Source organism: Galeopterus variegatus, unplaced genomic scaffold (assembly GCF_000696425.1).
Source record: "Galeopterus variegatus unplaced genomic scaffold, G_variegatus-3.0.2 Scaffold78, whole genome shotgun sequence".
Lineage (NCBI taxonomy): Eukaryota > Metazoa > Chordata > Mammalia > Dermoptera > Cynocephalidae > Galeopterus > Galeopterus variegatus.
Window position 1 is genome coordinate 857,687 of NW_007726189.1, and position 22,289 is coordinate 879,975.

A 22,289-nucleotide genomic window follows, 5' to 3' on the forward strand; every position below is an offset into this window, starting at 1 on the left:
ATGAAGAAACAGGGAAATATTTTCCAAAGAAAGGAATGAGAAATATCTCCGGAAACTGAGCATAGTGAAATAGAGAAATGTGATTCACATTACAGAGAATTCAAAATAATACTCGTAAACATGCTGACTGAAGTCAGGAGAACAATGTGTGAACAAAGTGAGAATTTCAACAAAGAGAGAGTAAACTTTAAAAAGTACCAGACAGAAATTATGGAGCTGAATACAATAACTGAACTGACAAATTCACTGGAGGAGTTCACCAGCAGGCAAGGTCAAGTAGAAGAAAGGATCAGCAAACTTGAAACTGAAACAGGTCATTGGAAATTAGTCAGAGGACAGCAGGCTAGCCTCCAGCATTTCCAAGTGTTAGCTGTTATTAGTGTTATGTAAAAAAATAGGCTATAAAGTAAACTTGGGAAATCATGGGTTAAACTAAGTTGAATAGATTTCTGTTTTTCTGGGCTTCTCCATCGTTAATATGCTAGTGTGCATTTTTAGTCCCCGAAAACGGGTATGTGAGTGATGTAATTTGCATTATTTTCCAAATTTATTTATCATGGAACCCTTTTATTTGGGGACTGTGTTATAGAGCACATTTTGGGAAGTGGACACTGGTGAGACAAGCAGCAGTGAAACATTTTAGTGATTGTTTCAGTAGCCTGGGCGAGGAATGTTGAAGGCTTGAATCAGAGGGTTAATGGCAGGAGAGAGAGGGGTAAGAGCAAGGGCGTTAAGTTGTGTCTGTCAGAGCACATTCTCTACAAGTGGTGACTTATCAGTAATTTTAAAAGATAATATGATTTGAGAGTTGTTAATGTCTGATCAGAAGACATTAGAAGAAGCAGTTTGAAGTGTGGTTTGAAACTTCTCTGAGACAAATGGTAGTCGAAGGAAAGTGCTTCTCTGATATGTTTATAAATGCCCAACTGATGACACAGCCCCTGGCTCATTCTTCTTGGTTTCAGAACCTGTCTATGGCCTGGCTTGAACTAATGCACTAGATGATGAAGGGGAAAATTCTAGGAATGTTTGACTGGACATGGTAACTACTTGATTATGGGTGAATGAGAAATGGTTGCCAGGAGTTTAGGTTGGGCCGTGAGCAGATGTGTGGTGGTGTCATAATAAGCTAAGCAAGACAGGATGGTGCACATTTTGGGAAGATGTCCTGTTACTTTTGAGATGTTCATGACTTAGAGTTGTCTGTGGAACATCCTTGTGGAGAAAAGAGGACCAGTAGGCCATTGGATATATGGGTTTGTACCTCTGAAGAGATTTGGACTAAGCCAGACTTCATTTTACCTTCTGTGCTTCAGTTGCTTCCTCTGTTGTTGGGGGTTTCATGTCTCTGATGAGATATGAAACAGTAAATTGTGGGTGAAGACACTGTACATTCCCAGTCTTCTTCCCCAGTGTACTTGCGCCCATCAGTCTCCCTTGTCCCTCCACAACTTCCCTCTCACACACATGTTCCACTAAAACCTCTTCAGTGGATTTTTTAAACTTCTAATTTTGGGAAATTGAAACATACATTATTCACCTCTAAATAGAAGCTGCAGGTGCATCTGCAGGTATGAGGAAGATTCTCAATTGGCAGTGTTTCTCATTTTTTTGTTACTATACCAGCTGAAGCCATTGAGATAATAATGCTATGACATGTTTCTATTTCAATTATTTTAAGTGTAATAACAATGTTCCTTCATTTTATTTGTAGCTCCAAAAGGAATTCTTCATTTGTCTCCTGATGTTTATCAAGAGATGGAAGCCAGCCGCCACAAAGTAATCTCCGGCAATACTCTAGGCTATTTGTCACCCAAAGATATGAACCAACCTTCAAGCTCTTTCTTCAGTATATCTCCCACATCGAATAGTTCAGCTACAATTGCCAGGGAACTCCTTATGAATGGAACATCTCCTACAGCTGAAGCTATAGGTTTAAAAGGAAGTTCTCCTACTCCCCCTTGTTCTCCAGTACAACCTTCAAAACAACTGGAATATTTAGCAAGGATTCAAGGCTTTCAGGTATGAATTAAAAGCAAAAACAAAAAAATAAAACAATTCATTAGCTCCAGTCCTTCATCTCTATCCATCAGAAGGCTCTTTCTTGCTTGCTCATGTGGCTTATATGTCACTTACATTATAAATTATTTAGGAACACAAAGGACAGAAAAAAGAGAGCCATATGCACATGCCTCATTTTCTCCCCTATTTTTGGTTTATCTAGTAATTCTTTTTCTGCCTGGCCATCCTCCATTTTCATTCTTCTCCTTTTTTTAAAAAATACATTTTCATACTCTGTTTAGTCTTCTAGTTGGTCTTGATTGAGTGCATCTATCTCCTGTCTTCCACAAACAGAAATTCTGCCTTCAGACATTTTGTGTTAGTACTTCACACTCAGTTCTCCCTTTTTTTACATTAGGATTGAGTTTTTCTAATGATTTTACTTTCATAGCAGTTTTGAATTTGGCATTCTATTACTAGTAATGATTCAGGTTCACCTTTACAGTACATCTTAGAAGTCTGTTACCTTATGAGTTAATTAAACATGGTATTTGAACAGTAATGAAATGCTTTCTAGTTGTTTGAGGCATAATAACATATTTGTTTTACTGGATCAAGTTTTGAGCCATCTAGGTAGGGTAACACCTGCCTCAGATGGTACCAACAATTCTATTTCACTGGGCAGTCTAAAACTAGCTTATAGTTTTAACTTAACTTGTTGTGTATGTGAGTTTGGGGATGGAAACTTTTTTTTTCCTATTTATTCTTCGTTCTCTTTTGGAAAACCCACAAAAACTGATAGTCATATATGGAGATCAGAGCTTTTAAAAGAATTGTTAATTCTAGGAAGGGGAAATGCCTGTGTCCTAATTTCTTAGTTGCCTTGAAAATCGTGTACTGAACTGTAATTGCTAACTTGACTGAATGAACTTCAGCTTGCTTGTGTGTAGAAAGAATGTATTTTGCCCCCTCAAATTTCACTGTTTTCATTCCTTTCTCCACCTTAGTCTTATTCCTTGAGACCAAAAACTGTAATTTCCCTTAGGAATGTCTAGAAGATCTGTATTATGTAGAATGATCATGTATTTATAAAAACTTTACATGTTTAGATTATAAAGTGAGAAAGAAGATAATGTGTTTTGGGGGAGTATTTTGCATGTTTGGGGTTTTTTTTCCTTCACAGAACCTTTCTGATTCTTTCAAATTTATTGCCAGGTAGTCATTAGTATTTTTAATTGGACCATTAATATGAAATTAAAGAAGCTGTTACCAATCATTGGCTCTGTTATCTGAAATTTTAAACACTTAAAATTATAATTTTAGAATTTGTTTTTGTTGTTTGCCTTTAGAATCACAATAAATCACTTAAAAAAAAAAGACCTTGACTCATATAAAGTACTGGAAAACTAAATAATTTTTAGTTCTATCTATAATCTGCATAGGATGAATTATAAATAAACTGTGATGAAAAGAAATTTATTGCTTATTTACAAATCTAGTCATTTAGAAATGTCAGAGTGACACTACATTTTTATAGAAACAAAGCACAAATTACATTCAAGCTCTGACTTGATTTTTGCTTTGAGATGTTATTATGGTAGATGTAATTTTGCTGCCAGAAGAACTTGTTAATTTTCTAAATTTGTTTTTATTTGTTAGTTCTTGGCAGTGACAACAATTATAATTTTAACATATCTTCACTGTAGCAAAAATGTAGAGTCTACTTCCCCATTATTGGCCTGACTGCTAAGACCTTTTTAAAAAGCTTATGCTGAGGTTCTATACTCTTATTTATGAACAAGTTAAACATTTCCAAATCTCTGTGTACTGTGATTTTTACATGCTAATGAATATAAACAGATGGTTTTAAAACATTACTATTCTTCTTTGGTCGAATGAGCTGGTATTTATGTGAAATATTGTGTTGCTGGTGGATTGCAACCTGCAGCTGAGCAGTGAACAGAATCTTTGTGGGAAACGGCTTAGTGTCCTGTCACACAGAGAGCCCATCTTCCTAATGTTATGGTAGAAGGTTCTTTGTGGTTAAGAGTTTTAAAGCCTATTTCTTTGTAGGTAACCTTCTCAGGTGTATTTACCTGGTAGAAAATACATGTAGATTGTTTCTGTTTCTTAAATGTTTTAATTGGACTGTAGTTTAGAAATTATAGGACCAGCTTGTTATGGATTATATGCTATTCTGTTACTTTTATTTCTGGAATTTAAAAACAATAAATTCTTTTTCTGTGATTCTAGGTTAGTACCTTTTTTATTTTACTGCACACTGAACAGATATTATTGCTTATTGAATATTGTGTAAACCCTTCTTTGGCCTTCCTTGCTCATTGCAATTTGATTTAAGCCTGCCAGAGCTATTGTATGTGACAGCTATATTGTATTACAAAGTAAAAATACGTGAATGTATTGAAAATGAAGTTGTTTTAACTTTTAATTTTTTTTCATTACTCAGTCTTTAATTGAAATTTATAAATTATAAAAAGCGAATTTGCTTACCAGAATGTAGGTATTAAGCTCACATCCTTTTGTTTAAATCTACAAAAAGAGTAAAATTATTATACAATTAAAGTTATTATTAATAAAGCTGACTTCACAGAGCAGAATGTGACCAAACACTTGCACATTCTCAGTAATTCTTTTTTCCTTGTGTGGATTCACGAAAAGTTTTTATCATGTTTTAGAGGCAAACCTTTTGGATTTCTGTCATAAACGAATGTTTCTTTCTTTGAAGATTTATTGAGTGAATTTTAATTATCTTCTTTTAAAATCTGAACATTCTTATTGATTTATTACTTTTTAGGGAAAAAAAATTTATGTCAGTAGTTCTGTGAACCTCAGACTTTGTCCAGCACAGACAGTATGTTTTTATAATTTCTACACATTTCATAAAAACTCATTCGAAATTACAGTCATGCCATAGTGTTTCAGGGTTCCTTATTGTGTACCTTGATGCTCCTTAATTATAATGCCAAAATGTTCCAAAATCATTCAGCTTTTTAAAGAAGATTGTTTTGGAAAAGACATTCTCAAAATGCTGTGCATTTGAGCTAAAGTAGAATTTGTTTTATGTTGTACTTTACATCGTTCTAAGCTTTTACATCTTTAATATGCTTTGCCATACTAATTGTATTAGAATCTCTTTTTACAACTAAAAATAAGAAGTTTTTTGTTTAAATGAGTCATTAGACAAATTGTTAGATTGGAAATGAAAATGAATTATTTCAGTAAATTGTCCTTTCTAAAAAGATTGAATTTCAATTTGCTATTCTGTGCTCTTCCTAGTGATCATCATCCATTGCGCAGTGTTGTCTGTGAAGCTTTCGGTATAAAATATGACAAACTTGGTTATTTTTTTCCTCACATAAATAATATAAAAAGCATTTAGTTGGTGTTTTCGTTAAGTCATAATTAGTTTATTTTCCAAAATCAAGGAGTGTTTTACAGATGGGCTTTTCATTATTGTAAGTTTTAGATGGTGGTGCCATTTCCAGCAAGATGAGAATGTCTAATTAAAAAGTTTCTTTTCAAATATAATTTACACTTAGTATGTTTCAACTTAGATATGTCTCCTTTTGTGGAGTTTTACTATGATTATAGCAGGCTTCTTTTATAGTTATAGGCTTCTTCTAAGTATTTATTTTTAACAATATGACCTTAGTATAGATTACATTAGGATGGAGGTTGCGTGGCTGGGTTTCCTGAGAATTAAACTTTTTCCTTTTTCTTCTTTCTCATCTTCCCTAAACCTCATGTTTTGTGATCCATATATTAATCATCAAAGTAGCTTTTTTTAGCTTCTTTAAAAAAAAACAAACGAATGAGGTATCCATTTTTTAAAAGACCAGTATAAGTACAACTTTGTAGATTTCCAATAGGAGAATATGGAGAAAGAAATCATGCATATACATGTGCACCTCCACTTAGAAATATGTTTTTCGTCTATTTTTAATTTGTCCTTGAAACATAACTTACTGTATCACTTCTGAGCCCAGATTTTCATCTAGGCTATTACACAAATGGTAGTATAATGTGATGAGGCTACCATGAGCAAATATTTGTGGGTTTGGCATGAGATCAGCAGATGCTGCTCTGATTTGCAGTTGCTCCTTTAAAATCCCTCTTGAATTTAGCCTCTACTACTTGTGAAATACCCTGGGAAGATTAAGTCTGTATTTGAACTGTCCCAAAGGCTTGCTGTTTCTGTAGTGACACTAAAACTCAGGTTTTTTCTTTGAATGGGCAGCCCAGGTTCATGCAAACTGACCTATTGTATCTGGTATCTTTAGACCTTCATATGCTGGCCAAACCCCCAGGGGTATGCAAACTACATATCACATAACTGTACTTTCATAAGAATCAGTGGAATTATACATCAACTCATTTTGCTGAAATTTTAAACTCTGTGGAAAAAAATATTACATTTAAAGAAATGAACTCCTGACGCATGTAAAAACACACTGTGATGAATAACAGTAATACATGTAAGAATAAAACTGGCCTGAGTAAAACAGTGCATTATTACTACATAAACTATTTGACTAACCACACCCTAAATCACTGCAGTATATAACTATAGAAATCAATAGGACAAAGGCACTCATCTTGAACCTTGGTGCACCAGCCCGTATATAGTGACACACAAAAGATAAGAAAAGGTAATGTACAAACACAGTGAGCCTTTCCTACCACAGAAGCTTTGATGTGGATCTGAAATGAGCCACCATGGTGCAGGAAAAAATGGCTCTCATTGTGTGGCCTCTCTGAGTAAAACTATCTGTAGCTTATCCTGTTTATATCAGAAAAGATTTCAGCTCAACATAAAAATTCTATTTGAAATTATTTGAAAATCAAGTTTTTGAAGAAAAAAAATATTTTTTATTTAAAGTTAGATTATGTTTTCTTTTGCTAGGAAAGGTTGGTGATGATATGATTTTTACTTAATGATGTAAGATTAATTGTAAAACTCATCAGGTGGCTGGCACCTGTGTACCTAAGTCATGTTAAAATGACTCCAGCTTTGTCTTTCCTCCGTTATTCAGCCAATTCTAAAGAGATTTTTTTCACAAATGACAATGGCTAAAATTTTACATGTATTGTTCTCTTTTTACCCAAGGCAACTCTTAAGACAGAAAACAGTATGTGGAATACTGTAAAAGCTTTCTGCATGTTCAAACTGGTCTAACATACCAGGGGCATGCTTTATTTAGGAGATATATAGGTAAACAAGGGAAGGAAACTGACATTTATTGACTCATTATATATCAGTCAGTGAAGTAGGCATTATATACATTATTTCAGAAGTTCTTGATACATTCTTACAAATTTTTTTTATTTTAAACCTGTTATATAATATTAATATATAATATTTGAAGGCTGATCCATGTAAGTAAGACTAGTGTGTGGTTGTGGTCCATGGTCTCCTAGATATTGGTTTTAGTCATAGGTTTTATTAATAAATTTATTTTTGCCCTCAACTACATACACACGAGTCTGAGTCATTAAAAATTCTGACTCTTGAGTCAGAAGCATGTTGGATTTTATTCTAAAATGAAATTTTACATGTTAATACACATTTGAAACTATACAAGTAAAACATCATATTAATAATATAGTTTATTAATCATATATTGATCATCATATTAATAATATAGTTTATTCATTTTCCCATATGGAATTATTAGTTGATTTTAAACCTTGACAGGTTTTAGATTCTATAAAGTTCTTCCATCTTAAAAGAAGCAGATTTAACTGTCAGAGAAAATAGATATTTGAAAAACTCCCAAGCTGTTTTTATCTGTAGTGTTGTCATTTTTTTTGAATACAAGAAAATTACAGAATTATGTCCTAAAGTGGAGCATTTGAGAAAACAAGGACCATTGCTAGAAAATGATAGGAAATTCACAGTTTAAAAAACTCTTTTTAAGGGAAAAATAGTACATTATGAACAGTTTTCAATAATTTTAGCATGTATGTGAAGATTAGTTGAATATGAAGTTAATCTCGCTGTAGACTGTCATCCCTTTGAACACTAGAATTGATTCAGCTGAAGAATAGAAAATGGAACATTTGTCTGTTCACTGTGGGCAAATACTTATTGAGTACCTATGGATGCTGGTAGCATGTTAAGCACAGGGCACAGGAGGAGTTATGGTCAAGTTGGGTAAATAAAACCAGTATATAGAAGAATAACCACTACCACAAATTAGTCCTATCTACAGAGATCAGTGTTCAAACATTATGTAACAGTTTGATAAAAATAATTAAGAATTTATAGCATGCTGCATGAAATAGTGTATGTAATGCTTGCCCCACATAATAAGTGTCATATAAGTGTTACCTGATTAAGTGTTAACTTGAGGTGTGGTTAGCAATGTCAAGAATCATGAATGGGAATGAACAACCCATTCAGCCCTTAACGACTGAAGGAATTAGGGAAGAGTTCATAGCGAAGGGAACATTTGGATAAGTTTTAATGAGTACGTAGAATTTTAAGTTGGATAAGAAAAAAAAGAATAGCAGGCAGAAGAAGCAAAGTACTGAAGACATAAAAGGGCATGGTGTTTTAGAACATGTTTAAAGTGGAAATGGCTGGTGAGGAGGCTGAAACAATGTGTTTTGTTGGGAGTTTGAATTTTTTTAACCTTTAGGTGGAAACCACTGACTTATTTTTAAAAGGGTAGTGATGTGATTGGTTTACAGAAAGATAATTCTATAAGCAATGTGAGAGATGAACTAGGCAAAAAAGAGAGAGTCCGGTAGCAGAAAGACCAATTAGAGTGGTTTATGTGAAACCACGAAAGAAAGAACAATGATTGAATTAAGACAGCTAGTGGGCTTAGAGGAGTGGGGCTAAGGTACGGTTGTCTAGGGTACAGTTAAGAAAATTAAGTCATCTCTTGTGCTCACTTCTGCGAGATGTTTTCACTAGCCTGGCTAGGGTGGACAGTAGATTTACATGTGTTCAAGAGTAGATAGAGACCATTTGAGGAGTAAATGAGGTAATGTGAATGTGAGGTGTTCTATGCATGGTTTTCTTTTTGGTATGGATGAGACGAATAAACTTAGAGGAAATTAATGAGTTCCAAATTAAACATGTGGAATTTGAGTTGCCTGTGGGACATTCAAGTAGAATTGTCCAATAGGCAGTTGAAATGGGTGCGGTGATCAGTAGGAGAGGATAGGATACACAGATTTGTGAGTTAACCAGTATATAGATGTAATTGAAGCCATTGGAGTAGTTAAGATTGACCAGGGAAAGTGGACAAAGGCTTAGGAGAGATTCCCGATGAATACTAACATGTAAGGGATTCATTTTTTCATCAATTCAACCAGTATATACTGAGCACCTCCCATGGGCCAGGTATTTCTTGGCACTGAGGATATAGCACAAATATGACAGTCAAGGTTTCTGTCCTCGTGGACCTAATGTTAGAATGGGAGTCGGGAGGGGGTGGGGATAGGAAGGACAGGACAGATGGAAGGGCAGGTAATTGCATGTGAACACATATGTTAAATTCAAGTGGTGTTAAGTTCTTAATGTAACAATTGCTTGGAAGTTAATTAATTGTGAGATTAATGACTTACTGTCTCCAATTGTGTCAGAGATAACTATACTTTTCAAATGTTTTTGTCTACCTTACTGAGGTATAATTTACATACAATAAAATGTGCCCATTTTAATTTTATGGTTTATTTTTGAAAAATGTAAACAATCATGTGACTACCACCACAATCAAGAGGGTCTATTTCCATCACTACCAAAAATTTTCTTGTGCCTCTTTGCAGCTGGTTTTCCTCACCTCCCCTTCAGACAACTACAATATCCTTTCTGGCAAAGATTAGTTTTACTTTTTCAAGAATTTCATGTAAAGAATTTCATGAAATCATACAGTATGCACAGTTTTGTATCTGGCTTATTTCAGTTAGTATAATATTTTTGAGATTTATCCATGTTTTGTTTATCAGTAGTCTCTTTTTATTGCTAAGTACTAGTCCATTGTATGGATATGTCCCACAAATAATTTATCAGTTTACCTGTTGATGGACCTTTGGGTTGTTTTCAGTTTGGGCTATTATGAATAAAGTTGTTTATGAACATTCATGTCCAAGATTTTGGGCAGACATGCGTACAGTACTTTTGGAAATATACCTTGGAGTAGAATTGCTGGATCACATGGTGAGTGTATATACAATTTTATGAGAAACTCTCAGATTCTTTTTCAGTGTGTTATATCATATTACAATCCTACCAGCAATGTATGAAGCTTCCATATATTAATATGGTTAGTCTCATTCTATTGAGGGTATAGTGGTATCTCATTGATAGTTTAGTTTATATTTCACTGGTGACTAATGATTATGAGCTGCTTTTAATGGCTTATTGGTCATGTGTGTGTCTTTGTGAAGTCTCCATATCTTTTGTCCAGTTTCTAATTGGGATTTTTTTTTTTCTTCTAATTGATTTATAAGTATTCTTTATATCCTGGATATAAGTCATTTGTATTACAAATATTATTTCCACGTTTGTGATTTGTCTTTTTGTTACCTTAATGTTATCTTAGAAAAGCAGTTTTCAGTTTTGATGGAGTGAAATTTTCAATTCTTTCTCTGTGGTTTATAAACACATTTTTGGTCTTATATAAAAAATCTTTGATTACCCTACGATCACGAAGATTTTTTTCTTACATTTTTTTATAGACATTTTATGATTTTAGCTTTTATGTTTAATTCGAAGATCCATTTATAGTTAATTTTTTAGTGAAGGTTGATGTTCATTTTTTCTCATAGGATAGCCCGCTTTGGCATCATGCATTTGATGTATTGTCTTTTCTCTAGCTGTTGTCAAGGTCTTCTGTTTATCTTCAGTTTCACCAGTTTTACTGTGCTATGTCTGGGAATGTTTTTAATCCATCTTGGGATTTATTTAGCTTCTGAGAACTATAAGATAATGTTTTTTATTTATTTATTTATTTTTTACCAGTTTTGGAAAGTTTTGGGCCACTATTTCTTCAGAAAATTTTTCTACTCTTTTCTCTCCATTTAGAACCCCAGTTGCACATATATTGAACCTGTTGATATGGTCACACAGGTCTCTAAGGCTGTTTATTTTTCTTTAGTCTTTTGGATTATGTAATTTCTATCGATCTGTCTTCAAGTTTACTGATTCTTCCCTCTTCTCTAATTTGCTCTTAAGTCCATGTAATAAATTTTTTTTGTTATTGTATTTTTCACATCGAACATTTCCATTTTTTTAATAGTTCTTTTTCTCTGTTGAGATTCTGTATCTGTGCAGTTACTGAGATCATTTTTTAAAAAAATTCCTTGAACATCTTTTTTTTTTAAAAAAAAGATGACTGGTAAGGAAATCTTCACCCTTGGTGTTGTCAGCACCACACTCCCAAGTGAGTGAACCGGCGGCCATCCCTGTATAGGGATCTGAACCCATGGCCTTGGTGTTATCAGCACCATACTCTCCCAAGTGTAGGCACAGGCCAACCCTTGAACATCTTTTTAATAGCTGCTTTGAAGTTTTTGTCAACTAAATTTAACATTTGGCCCCATTAATAACCAGTTTCTTTTGACAGTTGTATTCATAAGCATGGTTGACCCTTTCCTGTTTTTTGCATGTCTTTAATTTTTGTTTGAAAAATGGAGATTGTGGACAACATGTTGCAGCAACACTGGAACATCTTTTCTTCTGCAGATTAATGTTTTTGTTTTGTTTTTGTTTTTTAGTCTAGTACTCAGTTAAGTTGCCTCAACTAAAACTGCAAGCTTTGTCTTCTACATGGTGATATCCCTCTGTTGATTATATCCACCCAGTTCTTTCACCTTCCAGCTACAGCTTTTTCTCTTGTGGTCTTCCCTGTGCCTGCATAATATAATTGTAAGCCAATTATTTGGGCTGAGTTTATGCTTAGGTTTGGGGGCCCACACTCTGCCTTTCCTAGCTTCCAGCATTTCCCCCCCTAAATTTTCAGCTGATTTGTCAGGCCTAGGCCCACTGATACTTCAAGCTAGTAAAGCTTTAGCTTTCTGTCATTTGAGCCATTCCAGGTTGGGACTACACTCAATCCAAAGAGTAGCAGATTTTCAAATCTCAACTGATTCTCTCTGGTTTCTGCCTGCTTTTACATTGGGCCCTCTAGAGTCTCCCCAAGCATATGAAGTTGAGCAGTTAGCTGGGATTTGGGTAAAAGATTCAGGTTTAATGTTGTACCACTTCTGCCACTCTCTTGCTGCTAGAATTTCTTCCCTAAATGTCTAGCTCTTCTGCCAGTCCTAAACTCTTCTGCCTCCTGCAGAAGGCAGTTGTCCACATCAGCAGAACTATAGGAAGCAGGGGGTACCCTCAGGCAAAAAAAACCCCAAACAAAACCAAAGCCATAAACTCAAAAGTCTTAGGCCATATAGTTTTGATCTTTTGAGGGAAAACTCTGCTCTGGTATCTGCCTGATCTTGATCACATTCCAGTGTCTTCGAATATTTATTCTTTTATTTTGTCTAGATTTTACATTGATAATCTGCAGTAGGCTTTGTCTAGTGAACTCCTTCTTTCATTACCAGATGCTGTATCTCTACCAATTGTTTTTAAGTATCTATTGAATTGACCCATTAATTAATTACTAACCAATAATCCTGACATCTATCCAAATAAAATAATTCAAAATATGGGAAAATCTATAAATACAAGATGCTCAGTTCATAATTGATTATATAGAAAGACATTTATTCTCTCACAGATCTGGAGGCCAGAAGTCTGAAATCAAAGTGTCGGCAGGGTTGATTTCTTCTATGGGATCTCAGGAAGAATCCATTTTGTGCCTCTATTCTAGCATCCTTGTGGCTGCCAGGAATTCTTGGTTTTCCTTGGCTTGTTGATTCATTATTATAATCTCTGCCTTTATCTTCACATGGCTTTCTCCTTTGTGTCTGTGTATTCTGCTTTGTTTCTCTTATAAGGAAACTTGTTATTGGATTTAGGGCCATCCTAAATTTAGGATCATCGCCTCTTAATATCCCTAATTTAATTTAATTACATCTGCAAAGACCCTGTTTTCAAATAAGGTCACATTCAAAGATACTGAGGCTTGGCATTTGGACATAATCTTTTGGGGACACTAATCAATGCACTATATATCTCTTGCTTTCTCAAATCTATATATTTATTATTGCTTCCATAAAATTTGGGAAGTATTTGTCTATATTTTCTTCAAATTTTCTGTCCCCTTTTTCTCCTCTTCTTATGGGGCTTCATTGTACATGCAGTTTTGATACTATCCACAGATTCTTGAGACTTCGTTTCTCTAAACTTCAGATTATATTATTTCTATTGATCTGTAAGTTCACCAACTCTTCCCTGTATCTCCTTCATACAGTGTTTTTTTTTTTGTTTTTGTTTTACTTTAGATATTGTATTTTTCATTTCTAGAATTTCCATATGGTCCTTTTTAATAGTTTCTGTTTCTCTGCTGAGATTTCCTCTGTATATGTTCATGACATACGTATTTTTCTTTACATCCTTGAGTATAGATAGCAAAGATGCATTGAACACCTTTTCTGGCAATTTTAGCATAGGAGGTATATTGGATTTGGTCTCTATTGATTACTTTTCTCTTGAGTATGAGTCACCCTTTCTTGTTTATTTTAGATCAGGTAATTTCAGATTGCATCCTGACTATTGTGAATGATACATTATATAGACTCTGGATTCTGTTACATTCCTCTGCATAGTTTAGAGTTTTGTTTCCTGAGACAGTTAACTTGGCTAGACTCAAACTCCAAACTTTGTCTTTCTTCTTGAAATTACTCATTCTCTTGGCTTCTGGGACAGTCGTCTCTCCTGGCTCTTCATCAATTTCTGTGTCAAATGCTGCAAAGAAGAACCTAATAGAGGTGGTTACCACTGCCTGTTAGGGTGGCTTTGGTAGAAACTTTTTGTAATGAAGTGAATGATAGGGAAGAAAGTTGAGATCGTGATGGTAATACTTTCCTAGACTAAAAATAGAAATACATTTTTTAAAAATGTCATAGGTGGTGTTTGCCACCAATTTGGATTTGCAGCTTAAACAGCAACTTATTTCTTCTTGACTTTTGGAAATCAGGTAGTGTATACTGATGTTTCTTGGTTCAAGTTTCTTGGTACCCATTACTAGGCTTCTTGTTCGTAGGCCTATATTTTATTTTATTTTTCTCTAAAATTCTGACTTAAATAGGAACCTTTAATTCCTCTTTTTCATGATGCTCTGGATGTTATGAGTTTCCAGGCTTTTATGCCAGAAGTATTTCTTTTCTGCATCCTTTTTACTTCTCATTTCAGAGATAGAAAGTACCACATTGCCCCAGTGAGTTAATTTTTTTAATTAAGAGAGAACTTTTCTCTACTGATTCCCTTCTTTCAGTGTCTTCTCTTAGAAGATTCTTTTAATATAAAATTTTGATATTCATTTCAAAAACTGGTTTATCTATTTTCTACTCTAATAAGCTCTTATCTTTCTTCAAGTCTCCTTAATTCTGAGCACTGAGGGTTTTATTTCCTATTATAAATGGCCCTTAAAAAAGAATTTTAGACTTTCATAAAAGTAGAAAAATAATACTGAGTTTATTATTGACAGTTATGTAATCATAGTGTAGTTATCAGAACCTGGAAATTAATGATAGTGCAATACTAATCTACAGATATTACTCAAATTTTTGCCAGTTTTCCTACTAATGTTCTTTTTCTGGTCCAGGATCCATTCTAGGATCCCAAATTGCATTTAGTTGTTTTGTCTCTTGAGTCTTTTCCAATCAAGTAATAGTTCTTCAGTCTTTCCTGATCTTGACACTTTTGAAGAGCATTGATCACTTATTTTGTATAATATTCTTGAATTTCAGTTTTTCTAATGTTTTCAAATGTGTATTTTGAGGATGTGCATTTTTTGATAAGAATATCACAGAAGTGATGTTCTGTCCTTCTCAGTGCTCTTTACATGACTCTGTTTATAATATAATTGTCTTAAATATTTCCTCCACATACATTGAGAACTGCATCAGGCAGTGTTACAATTTTTGCTTCAAATGTCGAACAGAATTTAGAAAATTCAAGAAGAGAAGGAAAGTCTATTGTATTTACCAATATTTTTACTCTTTTCTGTGTTTGTTCTTCTTGATGGAGTTGCTTTTATCATTACCTTTCTGTTTCAAGAACTTAACTTTAGCCATTGTTTCATGGTAGTATGTTGGCAACAAACTCTGTTTCTTTTCATTTGAGAATGTTTTGGGTTATCCTTCATTCCTCAAGGATATTTTTGCAGGATATAAAATTTTGGGTTGATAATTCTTTTAGTACTTGAAAAATGTGGTGCCAGTTCCTTCTAGTCTCCATAATTTCTGTTGAGCAACTGCTGTCATTCTAATTGTTTTACTTGTATAGGTCAGGAGTTATTTCTCTCTCACTGCTTCCAAGATAAAAAATAATAAGAAAAAAATATGCTTTTTGAAATAGATGACTATTGTTACCATTGTAATGTAAAGGCATATCCTTCAGGATTTTTTTCTTACAGTACTACGTGATGTTGGAGGTAGGGTCCAGGGGGGGCCCAATAGTCAGCCTCAACCCGCCTAGTCCTCTTACCAGGTACTTGACTCCACCACAGGAAAGAATTCAAGGGCAGAGCCACAGTAGAAAGTGAGAATAAGTTTAATATAATAGATAAGAAATATAGGTTTCACAGAGTTAGTGCAGCATAGCTCCAGAGACTGAGCAGGGCCCACACCAAGTTTTTCTGTGACTTTAATTTTCAGAAGTTTGATTATTATGTGTCTTAGAGTACATTTCTTTGTGTTTATCCTATTGGTGCTTGCCCAGCTTCTTGAAGGTATAAGGTTTTATTTCAAGGGTGTGTGTAATTGTTTATTGAAACATTTTTATAATGGCTACTGTAAAATATTTGTTAGATAAATCTAATATCTGTGTCATCTTGTTGTTGGCATCTGGTTATTAACTTTTCTCATTCAGTTGAGATTGTCCTGGTTCTTGGTATAAGAAGTGATTTTCTATTAAATTCTGGACATTTGGGGTACTGTTTTCCTAGAACTTATGTTTTAGTGAGCTTTCTCCCACACTGGTACTAGCTAGGGAAGAGGGGCGCCACCTGTTACTGAAGTTCGTGTTTTCCACTTAGCCTCTGTTGACACACAAGTGGGAGGAGGGGTACTTGTTACAGCTGGGTGGTGGTAAAAGTCCTGACCCTCAACTATGCCTCTCCTGACACCAACCTGTCAAGGAGGGGTAGGGTGCTTCATATCACCAGGTAAGGGTGAAAACCCAGGGATCCAACAGAGATGAAAGTCCTGACTTTCCATTTGGCCTTCTTTGTCACCACTCTAGCAGGGGAGTTGGGTTACCTCATTACAGTCGGGAGCATGAAAGTGTACGGCCACCTTTGCTGTTAGGGGTGAGAATTAATCTGCCATTTTATTGATGGTGTTTGCCTGGAGTAGGGCAGTTATTGTCTAAAACTTTTCTTTCTTGCTAGACTATTCTTTTTTTGGTCCTGTGGCTAGAGAGAGCAGGCTTTCTTAGTGCTTTCCTGCCAGCTATTCTCTTTGGTATTTCCAGGATATATAAGGCAAAAAGAAAATCCAGAATTTACCACTGTGTTTTTCTTTGGATTCTGAAGTCCCTAGTTGGTCTTCCCCCGCCTCTCCACCTTTCTGACCCCTCTTGTGTTTGCTTTATGCATAACATCCAGAACTTTTACTTGTATTTAACAAGAGGAATAGGGAAAAGTAAATCTATTCCATCCTGTCTGGAAGCGGAAGTCATAAATGGTCTTTTCATCATGAATGTAATTGCATTTTAAATACAAATGTGTATTGTATTCTTCTAAAGTCTGTAATCCTGAGTAGAAAGCACCATATTCCAATTAAAAAAATAATTAGATGCCATTATTAGCCAGTATGTAAAGAAAAGATTTGTAAGGTCTTGTTTTTGATACCCATTTTTCAAAGTGGTATTCAATACAATAGAATGCCAACACATGAAAAGTAGAAGAGTTGACCCTGTTGAGAGACGAGTTTGTATTAGTTTAAGTTTGTTGGCATACTGACTGCCTGTATAACTGTAATTTTCCTTTGACCTTAAAAAGATTTTTTCTTACTAAAAAGTTATTTCTTTACAAAGCCCTCCAGATTTTAATGTGGCTTGTTTTACATATATAGATGAATGTATGTGGTTATATCAAAACATGAGTGCACACTACAAAAGAGGGAATCTTTGGGGCCGGCCCGGTGGCGCACTGATACAGTGCGCCGCTTGGGAGCGCGGTGGTGCTCCCGCCGAGGGTTCGGATCCCACATACAGACCGGTTCCCGCTCACTGGCTGAGCGACATGCGGGAGCAATACCAAGGGTTGCGATCCCGTTGCCGGTCCCGGTCCGGTATGGGCGCGACACTGAGGGTTGCGATCCGTTGCCGGACACGAAAAAAGACAAAAAGGAAAAAAAAAAAGGGAATCTTTTCTGGTAGGTATGAAATTGATTGTTAAAAATCACTTAGTGTTTTCTTTTGATGGAACCATGAAACTGAAATCATTTCTGTATGTGTACTTTACATCCTAATTAGCTGCCTCCGAAGACCTTCACTGGCAGAATCAATGGAAACTAAAAATCAAAGAACAAATATTTAGGATTTTTGGCATGTATATATTCATCACTTACAGTAAGAATGCCATTATCTCCCTTAACAATGCTGACAGCACATCTGTTGTTGCATTTATTCGACAGTTTTTATCAGTGGCTTACACTAGAAATAAATCTTTATATATCACTGCCAGATTTTGAACACCAAATATAAGTATGTAATTTTCAAAGCTTATCCCATAGACTTTCTAAAAGAAAGAAAAGATGATTACAAGTTGAATCTCAGTCTGTGTAATGTGATTTCATTCATTCATTTATCCCTGTCCCTTTAGAGTCACTAATGCGACAAGCATATTGCATGCATAGCAAAACAGATTATGCATCAGTAAAAATTGGTGTACATGACTTAGCTTGTTAAGTATATGTTTACATTTTTGTTACAAAGGAGTGGATATGGTATTGGTAGTTGTGAAAGGGATTGGGGAAAAAAACTTCAGAGAAAGTCAGTAACAGACATTATCCTAATTAATATTATTCTTAGCAATATACTTGTCATATTTTTTATTTTATTACTTTTTTATAATGGAATATTATAATAAGAATATCTAAAATATTTACTTTAATGTTAACCGTGAGCCAGCCACAATTCTAAATGCTTTTCACAGATAAACTAATTTTATTTATTATAAATTAATTTATTAGTTATAAAGAGAACTAACATAATGTAGATTTGTACTATTGATTATAGTTGACCCAAATAAGTAAGATAATTTACATGTCATCAAGTGATCTAAAAAAGTAGCTAAGAAATGTTTAATACCAACTTAATCTACTTATTTAGGTCAATATCTATGAAGCAAATCCGTTTTGTGCCTTGCCAAGAGCATGTTATTTTATGTTAATAAAGATTTAGTTTCTTTGTACAGTTGGTGTGCAGCCTCCGCAAGAATCAAGCATGTCTTGAGCATCCTAAGATTTAATGCTGAACTGTTGCTGTTTAGCTCCTTCCTGTCTTTACTCCTCTGGGCAGGGCTTATGTGCAGCAGCTACAGTGAAATCACTGTCCACTGCTGGGAGGTGGGCTCCATTGTCAACCAGCCTGAGGTGTATTCATTAAATGTATGTTTTCTTGACACAGTGATTGTGTTATGTATCACATATGAATGTACTGGCCTTTATCTTCCTTTATGATCTAATGAGCAACTTTCTTTAAATATGGGTCTTTTTCACACCCACTGCTGGAAACAGTTTTTGATTCAACTTGTTTTTGGAGGTAAGGGTAGAGAATTTAAAGTTTCATTTGGATAGCCCCTCGTATTTTCAAACAGCTTTGAAAAATTTATACACCTTTTTATGTAAATTATTTTAAGACTGATTTTATTTCTTAAATTATATGAGTAGTCAAAGTGATCTGTGCCTCTCTCTGCAGGAAAAAGAAATCTTTAGACTGGCAAGATCGTTATCAGAATGCACAAGTATAGTATTTCATCTGGGTTTATGGGATTATCAGTCAAATTAGGAAACTTATTTTAAAATAAAAATTATTATAGATTTACAAATTTCAAAGGAAGCCATGTTATTTCATTGACTTATTGAAATTTATGACTCACCTTTAGTAGAATAAATTTTGTAAATTCATGAGACAGAAACAAAATGTCAATTTATAGTTGTTGATGATGTTATAAATCCAGAACAAGTGCTACAATGTTTTAAAAATCAAGATCAGTTGCTTTCATTTTAGAGTTCCAAAGGGAGCAAAATGATGTGATTTATAAACAATAAATCTTCAACACAGGGAGATGACTTCAGTAATCTTCTATTTATTCCTTTTTCTTTCATAAAAATCAAGGTCCTATGACATTGTATGTTGGAATTTTTAGGACCACAATGTAGAAAAACACTGCTTTGTTCTAGTGGAAAGATTTTAGCAAAACAAAAGATGTGTGCATTACAGAACATAATGGAATTTTATTGCCCTAATTGTTTCAACATAGTGTTCTAAGATTCCTGGTTCCTTCTAATGCTTTGAATCATGGGAAACATTTTTAGATTTAGAAGGGTGAATTTCAAAATGCCAGTCATAATTGTTTTAATTCTCAATTTTATGAATGCTAATATTTTTATTTCCAAAAAGACAATGTATAACTGAAGAGATCCATCTCAAACTTGTTTTTATGAGTCATTGGTCACGTATGTAAAGCATATTATTATTTTTTGTTTAATTCAAAATTGGGTCTTCAAGCAGTGGTTGTATGTATTCACATTTTTTTTTTTTTTTTTTGACTGGTAAGGGGATCGTAACCCTTGGTTTGGTGCTGTCTGCACCACACTCAGCCCAGTGAGTGCACCAGCCATCCCCATATAGGATCCGAACCCATGGCCTCGGTGCTACCAGTGCCGCACTCTCCCGAGTGAGTCACAGGGCCGGCCCTATGTATTCACATATTTTTATCTGGTTTATTAGGCAGTCTAATGCAGTGGGGGCATAAACATGAAATTATTTTATATTTCTCCATGTATGTATTTTATCTATATATCTTTATATATCTCCAAGTATATATTTTATACTTCTACGCCCTGCCAGATCTCTCATTTAAACTTCTTTGTGATATCTTTAGCAAATCTGGTCATTTTCTGATTACCCTTAGTTTTAAAAAATCTAGTCCAATTCAGTGTAAAATGTCAATTTCATATCCCTCCATTGCAAGGAATTCTGAATTGACAGAAACAAAACATCAATTTATAGTCGTTGATGATGTTATAAATCCAGAACAAGTGCTACAATGTTATAAAAATCAAGATCAGTTGCCTTCATTTTAGAGTTCCAGAGGGAGCAAAATGATGTGATTTATAAACAATAAATCTTCAACATAGGGAGATGAGTTCAGTCATCTTCTAAAATTATCTTTATTCATTTTTCTTTCATCAAATTTGTTGTTCATTTGACTCAGGAGAGCCAGAGGAGGGGCTGTACATTGATCTCTTTCTCTCCTCTCACTCCAGCATCTTTGGGTATTTGTGATTGGTGACATGGGAGCTTATATGGTTCTGAGACACTTTCCTTCACACTCTACCTGTTTCCTGACCTTACTCCTCTGGTCTTGAGAGGATTGGAGAGGGACTAGGGTCGGGGAAGGTGCCACCCTTAGCCTGGTTTCATCCACTGCTGGTGCCCTCCACTGCTGGTTTCTGTGTAAATATAAGTCCATTCATGAGGCAATAGTTTTTCCCATTTCCCTCTGGCTCTGAGGGGCAATCGTGTTTCCTTTGGGCTTTACCATTGGTCTATACTCCTGACTTCCCCTGTTGGTAAGTGTTGCTTTGGTTGGCCTGCATAGCACCTTGGCTTCTCTGCTGAGATTCTCTTTCATTCCCTCCAGAGGCTGTGGAGTTCTAGGGTGAGCATGTCTTCCTTCATCCTTTTCGTTTTTTCAGGTACACTACATACTAGGACTCCTTCACCAAGTTCTTAGATATCTCTTTTCATATGCTTCTAAACTGCCAGTGACATACCTCAGACTTAGTCAAAATTTCTTTTAAAGGGGGCCTACAGGTTCAATTCCTAGCAAGCCTCCCTTCAGGGAATGAAATGTGAGTCTTCATTTATGCAGGTATTCACATTCTCTATCAGTTGCTCTCTAGAGAGAGCTACCCCACTCATGAGAAGTACTCACTGGAAATTCCTCATAGGGCTGACAGTCCAGATGATTCCCTCCCACTCACCACTGCATCCCTTATTACTCTGTGTATTCTCTGTGGTTGGACCAGTTATGCTGACTCTTACAAAGGGAGTTGGGGAAGGGAATAAGGCCTAGCCCTAAGTGTTGGCAGCTCTCTAGGGCTCCTTTTGTTGTTTGCTGTGGGTCCTGGTGTTGATTCTAGGGCAACAGGAAAAATCCTACTTGGATTAGCTTCTCTCATGAATGATAAAAAGCCCAGTGATTTAAATAAAATAGAAGTTATTTTTTGTTCACACAAAGTTCCATAAGCTTGCAGTATAGGGCTGGTATGATGATTTTGTTCCATAGAGTCCTCAGGACCCGGGTTCCTTCCAAGTCTGGGTTGGAACCCATATCTGGGTTTTGGCCGCTGTCCTCGTGGTCAAAGATGGTAATCTCTACACTCCAAGCAGCAGGTTGGCGAAATGGGTAAAGAAGAAGGGCAAAAGACACAGACACCTGAAATCTCTATTTAACATTTCTGGGAAGCTGCCATGGAATTCTTTCACTTCCAGTCTGCTTAGTCATATGGCCAGTCATAACCAAAAGGAAGCCTGGGAAGTAAGATCTTTATTCTGAGCATCCAACTGCTCAGCTAAGAACTTCTGTGGAAGAATATTGGAGGACAGCTAACAGTTTCTGTCACATCACTGGGTGCTTTGACATCTTTGAGCTGTGTGCTAACTTGCACCTTTACATTTCTCTTTCATATATGAGTTATTATTTACAGTACTACTGAATGTCCATAGGATGCAGAATATTTTATTAGGTACTTGGAGGTACACTGTGAGTTGTATACAGTTAGTAGAAAAGTTAAAAATTTTGATAATGGTATTTGAGCCACTGATGGAAATGCAGTTTGAAGCTTTTTTTTTTTTTTTTTAGAAAAATTTTTTTTTTTTTTTTTTTTTTGTCTTTTGTCTTTTTTCC

The 22,289-nt window shown here is 35.1% G+C and overlaps 1 protein-coding gene across 6 annotated transcripts in view; it reads left to right on the forward strand.

The window, feature by feature from the left end:
- STAU2 (staufen double-stranded RNA binding protein 2) overlaps positions 1–22,289 on the forward strand; it is a 287,804-nt gene that overhangs the window by 170,196 nt on the left and 95,319 nt on the right. For all 6 annotated transcript variants that reach the window (XM_008578926.1, XM_008578952.1, XM_008578934.1 and 3 more), the window contains one exon: positions 1,715–2,022. In XM_008578926.1, the coding sequence (XP_008577148.1) occupies positions 1,715–2,022 (308 nt within the window). The remainder of the gene's footprint in view (positions 1–1,714; positions 2,023–22,289) is intronic.